The sequence below is a fragment of the Palaemon carinicauda genome, chromosome 20 (genome assembly GCF_036898095.1).
Source record: "Palaemon carinicauda isolate YSFRI2023 chromosome 20, ASM3689809v2, whole genome shotgun sequence".
NCBI lineage: Eukaryota > Metazoa > Arthropoda > Malacostraca > Decapoda > Palaemonidae > Palaemon > Palaemon carinicauda.
Window position 1 is genome coordinate 42,633,441 of NC_090744.1, and position 16,005 is coordinate 42,649,445.

General features: G+C 41.2%; 1 protein-coding gene across 1 annotated transcript in view; it reads left to right on the forward strand.

Moving 5' to 3' along the window:
- LOC137660305 (nucleoporin NUP188-like) overlaps positions 1-16,005 on the forward strand; it is a 132,119-nt gene that overhangs the window by 93,557 nt on the left and 22,557 nt on the right. Inside the window, exons 18-21 of the mRNA XM_068395100.1 lie at positions 2,249-2,380; positions 2,487-2,780; positions 2,954-3,082; positions 12,776-12,979. Coding sequence (XP_068251201.1) covers positions 2,249-2,380; positions 2,487-2,780; positions 2,954-3,082; positions 12,776-12,979 — 759 coding nt within the window. The remainder of the gene's footprint in view (positions 1-2,248; positions 2,381-2,486; positions 2,781-2,953; positions 3,083-12,775; positions 12,980-16,005) is intronic.

A 16,005-nucleotide genomic window follows, 5' to 3' on the forward strand; every position in this document is an offset into this window, starting at 1 on the left:
TAATATCATCAACCTTACATAACCTATATTTCATAAGATATCTGGTGTTGCAAAAGCTAGCCTAGGCTATACACAGATCGTTTTATGATTGAGCAGTCGTCTTATACTACCGATATGAGATAAATTCATAAAAATTTGCTCAAATTTTGTACCTCGTCTTATACGAAGGTCGTCTTATACGTGGAAATATACGGTATATACAAAAATCGCGGATTTTCAGGAAATTTCGAAAATTCCGCGATGTGACTGATGGTGCGAGATTGGAGAAAGTAAGGAAAATTGAATCATGATTGATTTTCAATATAAATGAAACTTTGAGGAGCAACAAAGATATCATTTGTTAGAGAGATGGAGAGAGGTAAGGAATGGGAGGTAGTGAAAAGTAGCCCACAGAGAGAGAGAGAGAGAGAGAGAGAGAGAGAGAGAGAGAGAGTGTGTGTGTGTGTGTGTTGTTTTAAATGTAACAAACAAAAAAATTCTATAGGTTATAACACATTGGTGCTTATGTAATATCAACTGTATACTGTAGACTGTTTGAATAAGTTAAGAAATGGTATAAACGATATGATGTTAGTGTATTCGTACACTCTCGAGAGCAGCAGCTAAACGTCAGCTTATTTAATCACAGCCAAAAGTAAAACAAAAAGAAGTTAACAATACTCGATTTTTAAAACACACCCGAAATTTAAAAACAAAAGTACACGCTTTCTTAATGTGCAATTAACTATTTAAAGAGTAGCAATTTTCTAGAATAAAATGATGTTTCCCCAAAAAATAGTGGTTTGCTGATGAAATCGGATGCCGTATTTTTAGCAACGATTGAAATGGATGTAAACTCTGCATAATTTTTTTCGTTTCGTATTTAATTGACACTAAGAAAACTAATTTTAGTTTCTTCATCTATATGTAAGTATTGTATAACACGAAGAGAGAGAGAGAGAGAGAGAGAGAGAGAGAGAGAGAGAGAGAGAGAGAGATGAATCAGCTGTTGTAATGGAATGCCGTGTTTTTGTTTCGTGAGAATTTCATCGCCACAACTATAACAGCAACATACTGTACTGAACTTTACAGTATTATACAGACTACTGTAATATGATAAAGTAAAATATTTGTAATAACCTATTTTATATGAAATGGGGCTATTTTTTTTGTTTAAAATTTACATTTACGTACATAAAACAACTCTCTCTCTCTCTCTCTCTCTCTCTCTCTCTCTCTCTCTCCCTCTCTCCTCTCTCTCTCTCTCTCTCTCTCTCTCTCTTTTTCGTAAATTGTTTTCCTGCTTTGCTACGTATGTATGATTTTATATAGATACGGTAAATAATATTTGTAATAACATATTTTCTAAAAGCTTTTACTGTAATATCATTATTTATCACTTTCATCATGCGCGTTAAATGCCTTCGTTTGTTTACTGAGCGTACTTTATGACGCCGTCGTTTCAGGCGGCGTCATAAAGAAAAACATTTCATTTGGAAGTCCTAAAAAAAAATTAAGTAAAACATTGGTAGGTAATAACAAAATCAACATACTGTACTGAATAATCAATATAATCGATGCAAAAACTAACCTATACACAGATGTGAAAATGCGTTTGTTTCTTCATTATGATTAGAGATAAACGTAAACAAAATATTGGTTGCCATTTTTTATCGTGCTTTTTGGCGTGTTTAGGAAACGCATGATATGAAATTGCCTTTAATATTTGTGCCTGTTTTAGTTTAGGGTACTGTAGTACATGCATTAAGTGTTCTGTACATTAAAGGGTAGTTTGTTAACAGTACTACGTACAAGGGAAGGTTTTAAAAGTCTGAATATACATGTTAAATAAATAGGTAAATATGGTGTCACTACTTCGCGGATTTTCACCTTTCGCGGTCGGGTCTGGAACCTATCTACCGCGATAAACGAGGGTTCACTGTACAGTATCATCCGCAAACAACAACTGATTTACCTCCCATTCGTGGTCATTCTCGTCTACCAGTTTCAATCCTCGTCCAAGCACTCGAGCATTCACCTCTCTCACCAGCTATATTCAACAGTTATAACTTGAGCAATAAGCTTAATTCATATTTGGGAAAAAGTTTTTTACAAGCACTATTTGGTTTTCTATAATGAAATAAAAGGTAGATACTGTAATGCCTTATTTGAAAATAGATAGTGTTAAGAATTTAAAATCAGAAGTAATTTTTCATCATTGTGTGGTTATAGTTATGGATTACATGAATTATTTTTTCTTTTATTCCAGAGTGGTAAAGATGATGTTGTAGGTGAACTTCTTCGCCTTATTGCGTCTCTTTCAAGAATATCACACCAGTCAGATGATTTGTCAACAAATACTTTGTCTTCAACCCTAACTCTTACAATTCCCCCATCAAAGGTATTGTCACTTATTACTATGACTTGGTTTGTACAGTATATACTGTATATCTTAAATTTTAATGAATTCTGAATTTTTGTTACTAAATTATAACTTTAACTTCCAGACAAACCTGTTAAGTGAAGTGGTATGGGGAGTTGTTTGGGGAGTTATCCGTGAAGGTGTAAGAGGTGTTGAAGGTGGTGTCAACATAGCAGCAGTCCATCTGTCAGCCTTGTGTGGATCTCTAGCAGCACCTCACCGTCAGCCTGGCCTTGCCCTGGCCACTGCTGCTCTTGTCACAGCTCTAGCTCCTCATGCCTCACTGTGGATTGTAACTCATTCAGCTTCATACTCTCAACTGACTTCAGCAATAACTCGTTGCATCCACTTAACAACACACCTACTTTGTACTCCAAGGGTTAGTACATATTCAAAGTCCAGAGTCCCGTTATTATACCTGATAGTTTGCGAACCATGGCATATGTTGTACTTCAAGTTGTAATGAGATTTAACATTGTTGAACCAAGCACAAACTGAGTCTTGCCTAATTCTTTTTCTCTATATGGTAATAAAAGTTTCTGTTACTTTTAGGTTGTTCAGCTAGAATTGAGTGGCCAAGAAAGTAGTTCCTATAATAGGAATGCAATATCTACTCCTTCTGATCCCTCATCATCTGTTATTTCATCCTCCACTACAGCTGTTCTTAACAATATGTTACAGGTAATATGAGAAAGTAGTACTGTACATTTAAACAAACCAGATGTTATATGTAAGCTCAAGTTTGAAACTACAGTAAGGGAAAGCCAGAATTATTTCAATGAACCTTCCCTGACATTCATATTGTTTTTTCTCTCGAAGCTGGTTCAATGTTGATGTCTACCTTAAAGCTAAAAGATTTCCTGTTTCCTTTCCTTGTAATAGAACTGCCCCTTTAGCATAGTACAGGTGTATTGAGATTTTATGGTGGTGTATAACTATACTTCCGCATTCTTTCATAGCAGCATTACCTGTTGGAGGTTCTTCCTGCGCTCTAGATTGTGATTTTTTGCTTTTTGAGTTTTTATAGAAACTCATTATTGATTATTATAAACTATTAGGGGATATCCTCTTTTGGCTTTGCTATGTCTTCTTGTATGGTTTTCAAGGGATATAATGCTGATTAATAATGATCCTCATTTTCAAGGTGTTCTTTGAATAGCGTTTTTGAGGACTAATTCCCTAACAGGCTCTCTTATGAAGAAATATTATCTGTTAGTAGCTGGCTTGTTAAAATATTTTAATCAAAAAAGAAAATTATCCTTTAGCTTGGGGGAATTTCCTGAGAGGACTAGGCTGGTTGATTACTGTGATGATGAAGTTGTGATAAAGCTACTCTGGCTATATCTAAATTTGAGGAGTTGATAGTAATGAGCTTCATAAGCCTTTGGATGATTTTGTCGTGTTTGTGCAATCTAAAGAGGAGTGTGAGCCTTCGGGCCAAGGCAGTAAACTTAGCCTAACTTGTGCTGTTACTTTTGAGTCACCAGGGAACTTGTACATCACTCACCTGTTCCTTCCCTGCCACCTCAAAGAGAAGGAAGAAGTCTCTGAAGTACAGGACGACCGATTGGAACGAGTCTCATAAGACAGAGCACTAGCCCTGCTGGTCAGCTTGATTGTCAGCTACTGATCATGAGACACTTCTGTGACACCATCGCTCAAGATCTTCCTACCCGCTAGTACAGTTCAAGGTTTTTGGAGACACTAAGATCTTCCAACTCAGTCGCTCATGAGAGATTAGAACAGGTGACTTCTCAAGTCCAATTTAAGCACTCGTAATTGCACTAAGATACCACGTTGTGCTCTCCAACCAAGGACAGGCATTTGATGCTCCCGTAATGTTCGCAGACTGGCTGGCGACTATCCTGGGGGAGGAAATACTCTTCAGTGAAACATTGAGACCATCGATGTCATCGAAGTCCAGAAGACCATTTCTCTACCGGTGAGAGATACAGACCGTTACCAAGAATATTCCTCTAGGGAAAGAGATCCTAGTATATTCTCGCCTCATTCGCAAGGTAAAAGGATGCATGTTGGGAACGTACTCATCCCCAAGTAGACATATTGGCACATGGTACAGGACCTCATGTACCCGCTACCTAAACTCTTGATATTTCAAGAACTAACACACACTACCAGTAGGAATAAAGTGGGCTTTCCACTTATTGGATGTTTGTCTTTTCTCTTGCTCTTCAGGAGAGTGAGAAGTAGTCATCATCATCATCTCCTCTTACACTTATTGATGTAAAGGGCCTTGGTTAGATTTCGCCAGTCATCTCTATCTTGAACTGTTAATTCAATACTTCTCTATTCATCTACTTTGCACTTCATAGTCCTCAGCCATTTAGGGCTGGGTCCTCCAATTCTTCTAGTGCCATGTGGAGCCCAGCTGAATATTTGGCGAACTAATCTCTTTTGGAGAGTGCGAAGAGCATGCCAAAACCATCTCCGTCTACCCCTCATCATGATCTCGTCCCCCTATGGCACTTGAGTAATCTCTCTTATAGTTTCATTTCTTAATATTGTCCTACCATTTAACACCCCAATATCCTTTTGAGAGCTTTGTTCTCAAATCTACTAAATCTATTGGAGATTTTCATTGTTATACTATGAATCATGTCCATAGATTAACACAGATCTTACTAAACTGATATATACCATGATTTTTATATGTAATTTTAGGCAATTTGACTTCTAAATCTTACTTAACCTAGTCATTGTATGATTTGCTTTTTTCAATTTTTCACTAAACTGTAATTCTAAAGACCCCTGTATTGGAGATCATAGTTCCCAAATACTTGAATGATTCTACCTCACAAATCCTTTCACCTTTCAATGGCATTTCATCTTCCATTGCATACTCTGTTCTCATCATCTCTGTCTTTCTTCTATTTATTTTCAGCCCAACCTCGGGTGATATTTCATGCATTCTGGTAAGCAAGCCTTGCAAATCCTGTGGGGTTCTGCTAACAAGGACAGCATCATCATCATACTCTAGGTTTGCTAAAATCCTATCACCAATCCTTCTCCACCATCTCTGATTGTTCTATGCTTTACAAAATCCATGAGAAGGATAAACAACTTAGGTGACAAACATTCCCTTGGAGTACTCCGCTGTTCACTGGATATTCATTTGATAAAACTCCACTAACATTAACTTTGCAATTGCTATGCTCATACATACATACATATACCAAGGCACTTCCCCCAATTTTGGGGGGTAGCCAACATCAAACAAATGAAAAAAAAGGGGACCTCTCCTCTCTACCTTCCTCCCAGCCTGACAAGAGACTCAACCGAGTTCGGCTTATACTGCTAGGGTGCCACACCCAACCTCTCCCGTTATCCACCACAGATGAAGCTTCATAATGCTGAATCCCCTACTGCTGCTACCTCTGCGGTCATCTAAGGCACCGGAGGAAGCAGCAGGGCCTACCGGAACTGCGTCACAATCGCTCGCCATTCATTCCTATTTCTAGCACGCTCTCTTTCCTCTCTCACATTTATCCTCCTATCACCCATAGCTTTCTTCACTCCATCTATCCACCCAAACCTTGGCCTTCCTCTTGTACTTCTCCCATCAACTCTTGCATTCATCACTTATTTAGCAGACAGCCATTTTCCATTCTCTGAACATGGCCAAACCACCTCAACACATTCATATCCACTCTAGCTGCTAACTCATTTCTTACACCCGTTCTCACCCTCACCACTTCGTTCCTAACCCTATCTACTCGAGATACACCAGCCATACTCCTTAGACACTTCATCTCAAACACATTCAATTTCTGTCTCTCCGTCACTTTCATTCCCCACAACTCCGATCCATACATCACAGTTGGTATGATCACTTTCTCATATAGAACTCTCTTTACATTCATGCCTAACCCTCTATTTTTTACTACTCCCTTAACTGCCCCCAACACTTTGCACCCTTCATTCACTCTCTGACGTACATCTGCTTCCACTCCACCATTTGCTGCAACAACAAACCCCAAGTACTTAAACTGATCCACCTCCTCAAGTAACTCTCCATTCAACATGACATTCAATCTTGCACCACCTTCCCTTCTCGTACATCTCATAACCTTACTCTTACCCATATACAGGGCTAGTTACAAAATAATCTTCAATGTAAATTACATATAATACTCACTTCAATTTTCTTCTAAACAGATACAAAAATATATCAATGTTTCATGAACACTACACTTTTGAAAAAAAAATACTATTCATGTATGAGAGGAGGCTTTAGCTGGAGAGGCGCTTGAGAGACATTTGGCGGAACGATGGCTTTCATAATCAGGCTCGAATTCTCTGTCTGTCATACCTTGCTAGGCCCCTTATATGTGCACCCTAATTCATTCCAGAACCTTCCAGTTCATCGTCTGGAAGCTTTTGGGGGCAGGGCTTTACGGCACCAGAGTTGCCAACCTGTCAATTTGATGACGGGTACCAACGTCACGTGACGAGGGCAACCTCTCAGCTAACTCCACCCACCACATCTCGTAACATTACAAAAAAGAGAAAATCTAACTCTAGAATCTTCATGCATTTTCTAATCATGGAAAATAAGGACAAAACCTCTCGTGCTACCTCGTGTGTGTCATACAGCATACCTTAACAAGTTTACATAAGACTTCGTAACAAAACTACGTGAAATAAAAAGTTAATTCTTTAAAATGACGTAAATTTACATATATGGAACTGAATGAAAATACAATTAAAAGAATGATGAAAGTCTTGTATAATTTACATATTACTTACTTGATCCTACGTGAATGGAACTCACCTTACGAGCTGGTTATACATCTCTTAAATACACAAATAAAATATGTGCATAAAATATCTTACTGTCATGAAGACCAGCCTCTTAAGAATATGCTTGACAAAAACTTTTGTGGAACAAAATTTCCACGATGATGGATGCTGGGAGAATGAGATAAGAGTTAGCGAGAGAAGTGGCATTGTGCAGTGAGGGAAATGGCTCAAAAGCCAGGTGTAAAGAAGTGCTAGTGGTTTGAAAACGGTTTACATGCAGCAATTTGAAACAAGAGTTTCACGAAGAATCAAAACTTTATTTAATATATGCAGCTCTCAGTACTGTGGAATATTGAAATGGCAATTATAGAGGGCTGACTGTAATCATATGTAAAGTAGTACAATTTGTTAAAATTTTATACAAATGTCATAAATATTTTTACTTCTCTCTCTCTATTGTTTCAAAGCTTATCCAGGTCAAGAAAAATATATGAACATGCATTTTATAGTGCAGCTCTGAACTGTGTAGCATAGTGAAAAATTACAAATGTACTGCATACATGATACTGAGATACTGATCAGTATAAAAAAAAGTATCCGCAAACATTAATGTGTGTAGTTAATTCCTGAACTGATTTTTTTTAGAATTTCTAATCGTCTCTTGTCCGACAATGTCATATGTAAAATGGTATTGAGCATGCGCGATGAGGATCAAAACGAAATACAATTAGTATGGGGGACTAATTGTTAGTCGTCAAGTAACAAAGGCTCTCGGAGATAGCGAAACCAAAATGGCTGCCAGGGAGCGGTATCTCCGACTCCCGAAACTAAAACATTCAAGAAAATGAATATCACGGATATCGCTACTTCCAGAACCTCAAAACTCATAGTTTTAGTACTCAACTTGGTGGCAGAAGCTTGAATATCCGACATCTTGCGCAGGAAAACACTCAAAAACCAAAAGTCACAGGATCAAAGGAACGTGCGTGCGAACACTAAAGATGCTATGAAAGGAGTGAAGATGATCGCGTGGGTGGAGGTAGTAGTAGTAGCGATCAGTAGTGGAATGTAGAACGGCACCTCGTAGTAACGGGGGTATTTGAAGAGGAGATATCTAAATGGCACGAGACCTCTGACAGTGGTGTTCACGCCCCAGTTATTATACTGACACTTTATATAGGTGAGCGAGCTGGGGTCATCCCTGGCATTCCAATGCAACTTTTTTCTCTGGTAATATATAGCAGTTATATACCTTAGAAATGATGCTAAAAGGAGCATTTCACAGAGCGGCACAGGTTGAGCCCAGAAATAGATTTTTCCTTCGTCAAAATCCCTTTTTTGAGAAGTGTTATCTCATGTCTAATTAGATGATCAGTCTTTTCCCACATTTGTAAGTTAAGACCTCATAATTTTAGGGGAGTGGATACCACTCTACCTTTTGATCCACAACCCCTCAATTCCCGAACCTTTTTTTTACATTTTACTAAACTCGTCCTACCACAAAAAATTTTTAAGATAGGACTTGATGTTTTTTATCATATAGCTGAATAAATTTCCTTTCCATTGATAACTATGTTACATTTTATAAAATTTTCATATATGTAAATAATATTAAGAGAAAAAAATGGTCATTACTGGATGTAAATTATGTCCAATGGCGCTGAAGGGAGTAGAAATAGAGGACATAAGTTACATACAAAGGCACTCAAAGAGTTAATTTCATTAGGAGTTTGTCTTAGGAAAGGGTTATTGTTGCATAGTAAGGTTGGAATTCACTTTTTGCTTCTCATTATTTGCTAAGTGTTTTGATCTATTTAAATGAGTTAGGCTTTGGTTCCTATTGCTTTTCTGTAGGATTTTTAAAGATAAGTTTTGAGAAACTATTAGTTTATAGATGGTTGTTTTTTTTGCCAAAAAGTTCTAAGTATAATTTGAGGTTTTGTGAGTATACATCCAGTAGTTAATAGTGAAGAAGCTTTATGTATATAGGAAGGCACTTAGTTAAGCTTGGTCCTACTGCCAGAAATGTCTTGTTGTAGGGATTGATTTTGTCCAGATAGCCTCCCCTTCGAGGATTCAGTGGTGCGGTTGGCAGGAGAAGGATAAGTCTATATATCTGATGACGCATGGGTAGAATATTTTGAGAGTTGAAATGTGGTAAGTTTAGTCTTCGGATTGAATTCAATGGTTTTAGATGGTTTTTTAGGTTTACCACAATCTGGTCGCCTTGCCAATTGGATACTGAACAATGTGACTTCCAGGTATAGGTCATTCAAATGAATTTAATGTAATTATAATAATATGAAGAGAATAAGAAGAAGTATTGGAAAGAAGTGAAGAGAGTAAGGAAGGCTGGCTCAAGAATGGAAGAGACAGTGAAAGATGGAAATGGAAGGTTGTTAAAAGGAGAGGAGGCAAGGAAAAGATGGGTGAATATTTTGAAAGTTTACTGAATGTTGAGGATAATAGGGAGGCAGATATAATTGCTGTTGCAGGTGTTGAGGTGCCAGTGATGGGAGATGAGAATGAGAGAGAGATTACAATAGATGAAGTGAGGAGAGCACTAGATGAAACGAGAGTAGGAAAAGCATCTGGTATGGATGGTGTGAGAGCTGAGATGTTGAAGGAGGGGGGTGTGACTGTACTTGAATGGTTGGTGAGATTGTTTAATATGTGTTTTGTGTTGTCAATGGTACCAGTAGATTGGGTTTGTGCATGTATTGTACCACTATATAAGGGTAAGGGAGATGTGCATGAGTGTTGTAATTCAAGAGGTATTAGTTTGTTAAGCGTAGTTGGAAAAGTGTATGGTAGAGTAATGATTAATAGGATCAAGGATAAAACAGAGAATGCAATCTTAGAAATACAGGGTGGTTTTAGAAGAGGTAGGGGTTGTATGAATCAGATTTTTACAGTTGGGCAGATATGCGAGAAATATTTAGCAAAAGGTAAGGAGGTGTATGTTGCGTTTATGGATCTGGAGAAAGCGTATAATAGAGTTGATAGGGAAGCAATGTGGAATGTGATGAGGTTATATGGAGTTGGTGGAAGGTTGTTGCAAGCAGTGAAAAGTTTCTACAAAGGTAGTAAAGCATGTGTTAGGATAGGAAATGAAGTGAGTGATTGGTTTCCGGTGAGAGTGGGGCTGAGACAGGGATGTGTGATGTCACCGTGGTTGTTTAACTTGTATGTTGATGGAGTGGTGAGAGAGGTGAATGCTCGAGTGCTTGACGAGGATTAAAACTGGTAGACGAGAATGACCATGAATGGGAGGTAAATCAGTTTTTGTTTGCGGATGATACTGTACTGGTTGCAGACACAGAAGAGAAGCTTGGACGATTAGTGACAGAATTTGGAAGAGTGTGTGAGAGAAGGAAGTTGAGAGTTAATGTGGGTAAGAGTAAGGTTATGAGATGTACGAGAAGGGAAGGTGGTGCAAGGTTGAATATCATGTTGAATGGAGAGTTACTTGAGGAGGTGGATCAGTTTAAGTACTTGGGGTCTGCTGTTGCAGCAAATGGTGGAGTGGAAGCAGATGTACGTCAGAGAGTGAATGAAGGTTGCAAAGTGTTGGGGGCAGTTAAGGGAGTAGTAAAAAATAGAGGGTTGGGCATGAATGTAAAGAGAGTTCTATATGAGAAAGTGATTGTACCAACTGTGATGTATGGATCGGAGTTGTGGGGAATGACAGTGATGGAGAGACAGAAATTGAATGTGTTTGAGATGAAGCGTCTAAGGAGTATGGCTGGTGTATCTCGAGTAGATAGGGTTAGGAACGAAGTGGTGAGGGTGAGAACGGGTGTAAGAAATGAGTCAGCAGCTAGAGTGGATATGAATGTGTTGAGGTGGTTTGGTCATGTTGAGAGAATGGAAAATGGCTGTCTGCTAAAGAAGGTGATGAATGCAAGAGTTGATGGGAGAAGTACTAGAGGAAGGCCAAGGTTTGGGTGGATGGATGGAGTGAAGGAAGCTCTGGGTGATAGGAGGATAGATGTGAGCGAGGCAAGAGAGCGTGCTAGAAATAGGAATGAATGGCGAGCGATTGTGACGCAGGTCCGGTAAGCCATGCTGCTGCCTCCGATGCCTTAGATGACCGCGGAGGTAGCAGCAGTAGGGGATTCAGCATTATGAAGCTTCATCTGTGGTGGATAATGTGGGAGGGTGGGCTGTGACACCCTAGCAGTACCAGCTGAACTTGGTTGAGTCCCTTGTTAGGCTGGGAGGAACATAGAGAGTAGAGGCCCCCTTTTTGTTTTTGTTTCTTTGTTGATGTCGGCTACCCCCCAAAATTGGGGGAAGTGTCATGGTATATGTATGTATGTATAATGATACACACACACACCACTGCACTTTCCCCAATTTTAGCGATTTGCCGACATAAAAAAATACTGCTAGGGTGCCATAGCCCACCCTCCCCCCTGTTAGCCACCACAAATGAATTTTCATATTCTAAATCCCCTACTGCCACTACCTCAGTGGTCGCCAAGGCGACTGGAGGAAGCAGCAGGGCCTATCGGAACTGTGTCACAATCACTCACCTTTCACATCTATCCTATCGCCTAGAGGTTTTTTCACTCCATACATCCACCCAAACCTTGGCCTTCTTCCTGTACTTCTACCATCAACTCGTGCATTCATCACCTTCTATAGCAGACAGCCATTTTCCATTCTCTCTACATGGTCAAACCACTTCAACACATTCATATCCACTCTAGTTGCTAATTCATTTCTTACACTTGTTCTCACCCTCACTACTTCACTCCTAACACTATGTAATGAAGATACACCTGCCATACTCCTCAGGTACTTCATCTCAAACACATTCAATTTTTCTCTCTGCTGCTTTCCCTACAGCTCCGATCCATATGTCACTCTTAGTACAATCACTTTCTCATACAGAACTCTACATTTCATTTCCAACCCTCTAGTCTTTACCACTCCCGTCACTGCCCCCAATTTTTTACATCCTTCCTTCACTCTCTGACATACATCTGATTCCACTCCATCATTTGCAGCCACAACAGACCTCAAGCACTGAAACTGATCTACTTCCTCAAGTAACTCTCCATTCAACATGACATTCAACCTAGCACTACCCTCCCTTCTTGTGCATCTCATAATTTTACTCTTACCCACATTAACTCTCAACTTACCCACATTAACTCTCAACTTCCTTCTTATAGTCACATCATGTAACCTCGTCTCCCCCCCCCCCCACACTTTATATGGTATGGTAAATTTGTTAGAGGCTTCTCTCGGCTTCAATTAGAGTGATGTTCTATTTTGGTAAAGTTCTGATTCTTCACCAGCTAGCATCATAATCTAACAATGGAGGGAGTAAGTATTGTATATTAGCAAGAGTAAATTTTAATATTTTAATTTTATGGCTGAAAAGATCTTACTTTTAAGGATATAGCTCTGACTTCCAGGTAAGTATTGAAATAATTTTACGTAATTTTAAAAATTATGATTTTGTTTTCATAATACTTTTACTGTAGATCTTTTCAATTTGAGTCATTTTAATTGACTATGTACTTCATTATCATGCAATTTGTTTAATTAAAATGCAGTGTGTGTAGTTTATTGGACATTAATAACTTCTTCTAATTGTAGGTACTCTGCACCTGTCTTAGTGCTATAAATACATTGGGTCCAGACTTGACAGACTTAATGTGCGGGCCTGGGATTGATGTTGGGGCATGGACACTGTTTTTCCATCCTTCCTTTCGCCCAGTGTCTGCGCATGACCCTACTGCTCAACCAAGTTTAGCCTCCCTCACTTCTGTTCTGGATCTTTTTGACAGTCATGCATCCAAGGTAAGAGATTGTTTTCTTTTCATTTGCAGTATAGAGTACTTAGTGTGTATTGTGTTAAGCAATCTGCATTATTATTTTTAGTTAAACTCTTTGTGACCAGCTACATGAGAATTATGTATTTCAGCTCCGTATTCTGGTTCAATTACCCAATAAACAGAATTTTTCAATATTAAACTTACCCGGTGATCATATAGCTGTCAGCTCTGCTGCCCGACAGAAAAACCTAAGGACAAAATACGCCAGCGATCGCTATACAGGTGGGGGTGTACATCATCAGCGCCATCTGTCGAGCAGGTACTAAGTACTCCAATGTCAACAAAGAACCAATTTTCTCTCTGTCGTGCCACCGGCAAGACCTACTAAATACGCTCTTGTTTTCTGGATTGATTTTCACGTTATTTGGTGAAGTATTCATTTCTGGTTATTAGCTATCACTGTGCAGAGGTTATCTTCAATACTTCCTTGCATTCTTTTATTGAATTTTGGATTATTTGTTGACGACTTGGATAGATTTTGAATTCCCCCTTTGACTTATTCAAGATGTCTGACCCTTCTCAAGTCCCCAAGTACAGGAAGTGTAGCGCTAGGGACTGTTCAAGGCGTCTTCCGAAGGCCTCTATCGATCCGCACACCATTTGTTCCAATTGTAGGGGTAAAGCCTGTCAATTGGAAGATCGATGTGAGGAATGCGTTGGGCTTTCGGAATTCGATTTTCAAGAATTCCTGAAATATGCACGTAGGCTAGAGAGAGATAGAGTCAGGAGGAGTTCGTCTCGCTCAGTTGATTTTTCCTCTCCCCATGCCCCACAACCTATTCCTTCCCCTGTAGTGGTTGCTCCCGACCCCCCTGCTAGCTCTCGACCCCCCTGCTAGCTCTCATCAACCTTCGATGGCAGATATGATGCGTGCCATCCAGGCTCTGGGTGAGAGAGTCGAGTCATTGGCGAATGACCGCAATCAACTCATGGCTGACGTCAGGGAGTTGAAAGGTAAAAGTGCAGTGGGAAGTGAAGTGAGTGTTAGTGCAGTGAAAAGTGTCAGTGTTACGCATGAGGGTGCGTCTGTTCGTGCCTGTCGTCCTCCCAGTCCGGGACCTCTTGCAAGCTCCCAAGCCCAGGGGAGAAGCAATGTCGTACGACCAAAGGGTTCGACAGGCTTTAATCAGCGGACAGACGTTCCCTCCGTGGTTTCGGACGTATCTTGCCTAGATCGTCCCACCCACAAGAAGACGAGTGAGCCCGTTCATTCCTCGTCTGCGGAAGAGGTTTCACGCCAGAAACGATGGACCAAGGTCTCACGGCCTCTTAAACGCAAGGTCCCTTCCGAGCAAGTCCAACGGCCCAGGTGTAGCCACTGGGTCAGTTCGGACTCGCTGCAGTCCTCCGACGACTGCACACCTCCTAAGAGAGGCAAAGTGGTACCGCAACGGGCAGTAACTCCGTCTGTTGCCGCACCAGCTGCTGTAGACCCTAAGTGGTCTTTGCTTCAGTCTATGCAGACTCAGTTAGCTTCCTTCGTGCAGGAGTATCGTGCGGAGAAGGTTGACGCTGCACCCGTTAGCCTACAACCATCCACGGTTGTGCGCCCAGTAGACGCTGAGGCTGCCTGCTCCCACACTCCAGCTGTGAGAGCTCCACCACCCATGCGCAGTCGACCCTGCCAGACGCATGTTGACGTTCACCGACGCACGGAACCCTCCGTTGACGTTCGTGTGCTACCACAACAACAGGAGGGTGGAGTTAAGTTGCCGTGTTTTGACGCGATGCGTCAGCCTCCGCAACCCACGGTGGTCTCCGCTAACCGACCACAGTCAGGAGTAGACGCTTTGCGTCCCCACTCAGCTATGGTTGTTGCCAGTTCTCAGACTGACCAACAGTTCCATGACGTTGGGTCCAGTGCAGCCACGCATGCACCCGTGCTGCCGGACTCAGCCGACCAGCTTTTACCTACTCCTTTGCCGCTTCCTCCTCAACATTCAGACGATAGACTCTCTGATGATGACGACGCTGCACATCTTGACGACCAACACTCGGACATCGACGAACCCAAGACCACGCCTCCCTCCTTAGACTTTAGGAAAGTGCTTGCGCTGTTCAAGGATTTATATCCGAATCAGTTTGTGTCTGCAGCACCACGCTCGCCTCCCTCTGAGTTCGCTTTAGGCATGCAGTCAGCAGCACCTGCCTTTACGAAGCTCGTACTCGCTCGCTCGTCCAAGAGAGCTTTAAGGGTACTGGGAGAGTGGTTGCAGTCCAAAAAGCAACTTGGGAAGACAACCTTCATGTTTCCCCCGGCCAAGCTTGCTTCCAGATCTAGCGTCTGGTATGCCACGGGAGAAGTTCTCGGCTTGGGAGTTCCTGCCTCTGCCCAGGGCGACTTCTCAAGTCTGGTAGACTCTCCCCGCAGGCTGGCTATGAGACGCTCCAAGATTTGCTGGACTCCTTCGGATATGGACCATCTTATGAAAGGAGTTTTCCGAGCATTCGAAGTCTTTAACTTCTTGGACTGGTGTTTGGGAGCGTTGAGCAGGAAGACCTCCCCTTCTGATAAGGAAACTTCCATGCTCATTATGTCCTGCATGGACAAAGCCATACGGGATGATTCTAGTGAGCTTGCGGCTTCTTTCGTGTCCGGGGTCCTCAAGAAGCGGGATCACCTTTGCTTCTTCTTGTCAGCTGGAGTCACCCCATGTCAAAAGTCGGAGCTTATGTTTGCTCCTCTTTCGAAGTGCTTCTTCCCTGAGGAGTTGATCAAGGAGATTGCCGCCTCCTTGATCCAGAAAGACACTCATGACCTGGTTGCGTCATCCGCACGCAAAGCCACCCCTTTGCCCTCTGTGCCTAGACCCAGGTTGGACACTCCAGCGTCAAGATTCATTCCGCCCTTTCGTGGCAGAGCCGCCAGCAGAGGAGGTGCTCGTGCCGAAGGTCAACGCGGGAGCAAGAAGAAGGGTTCCAAGTCCTTTAAAGGCAGAGTCTGACTGCCACCTTCTTCAGACAGCAGTGGGAGCCAGGCTCAAGAACTAC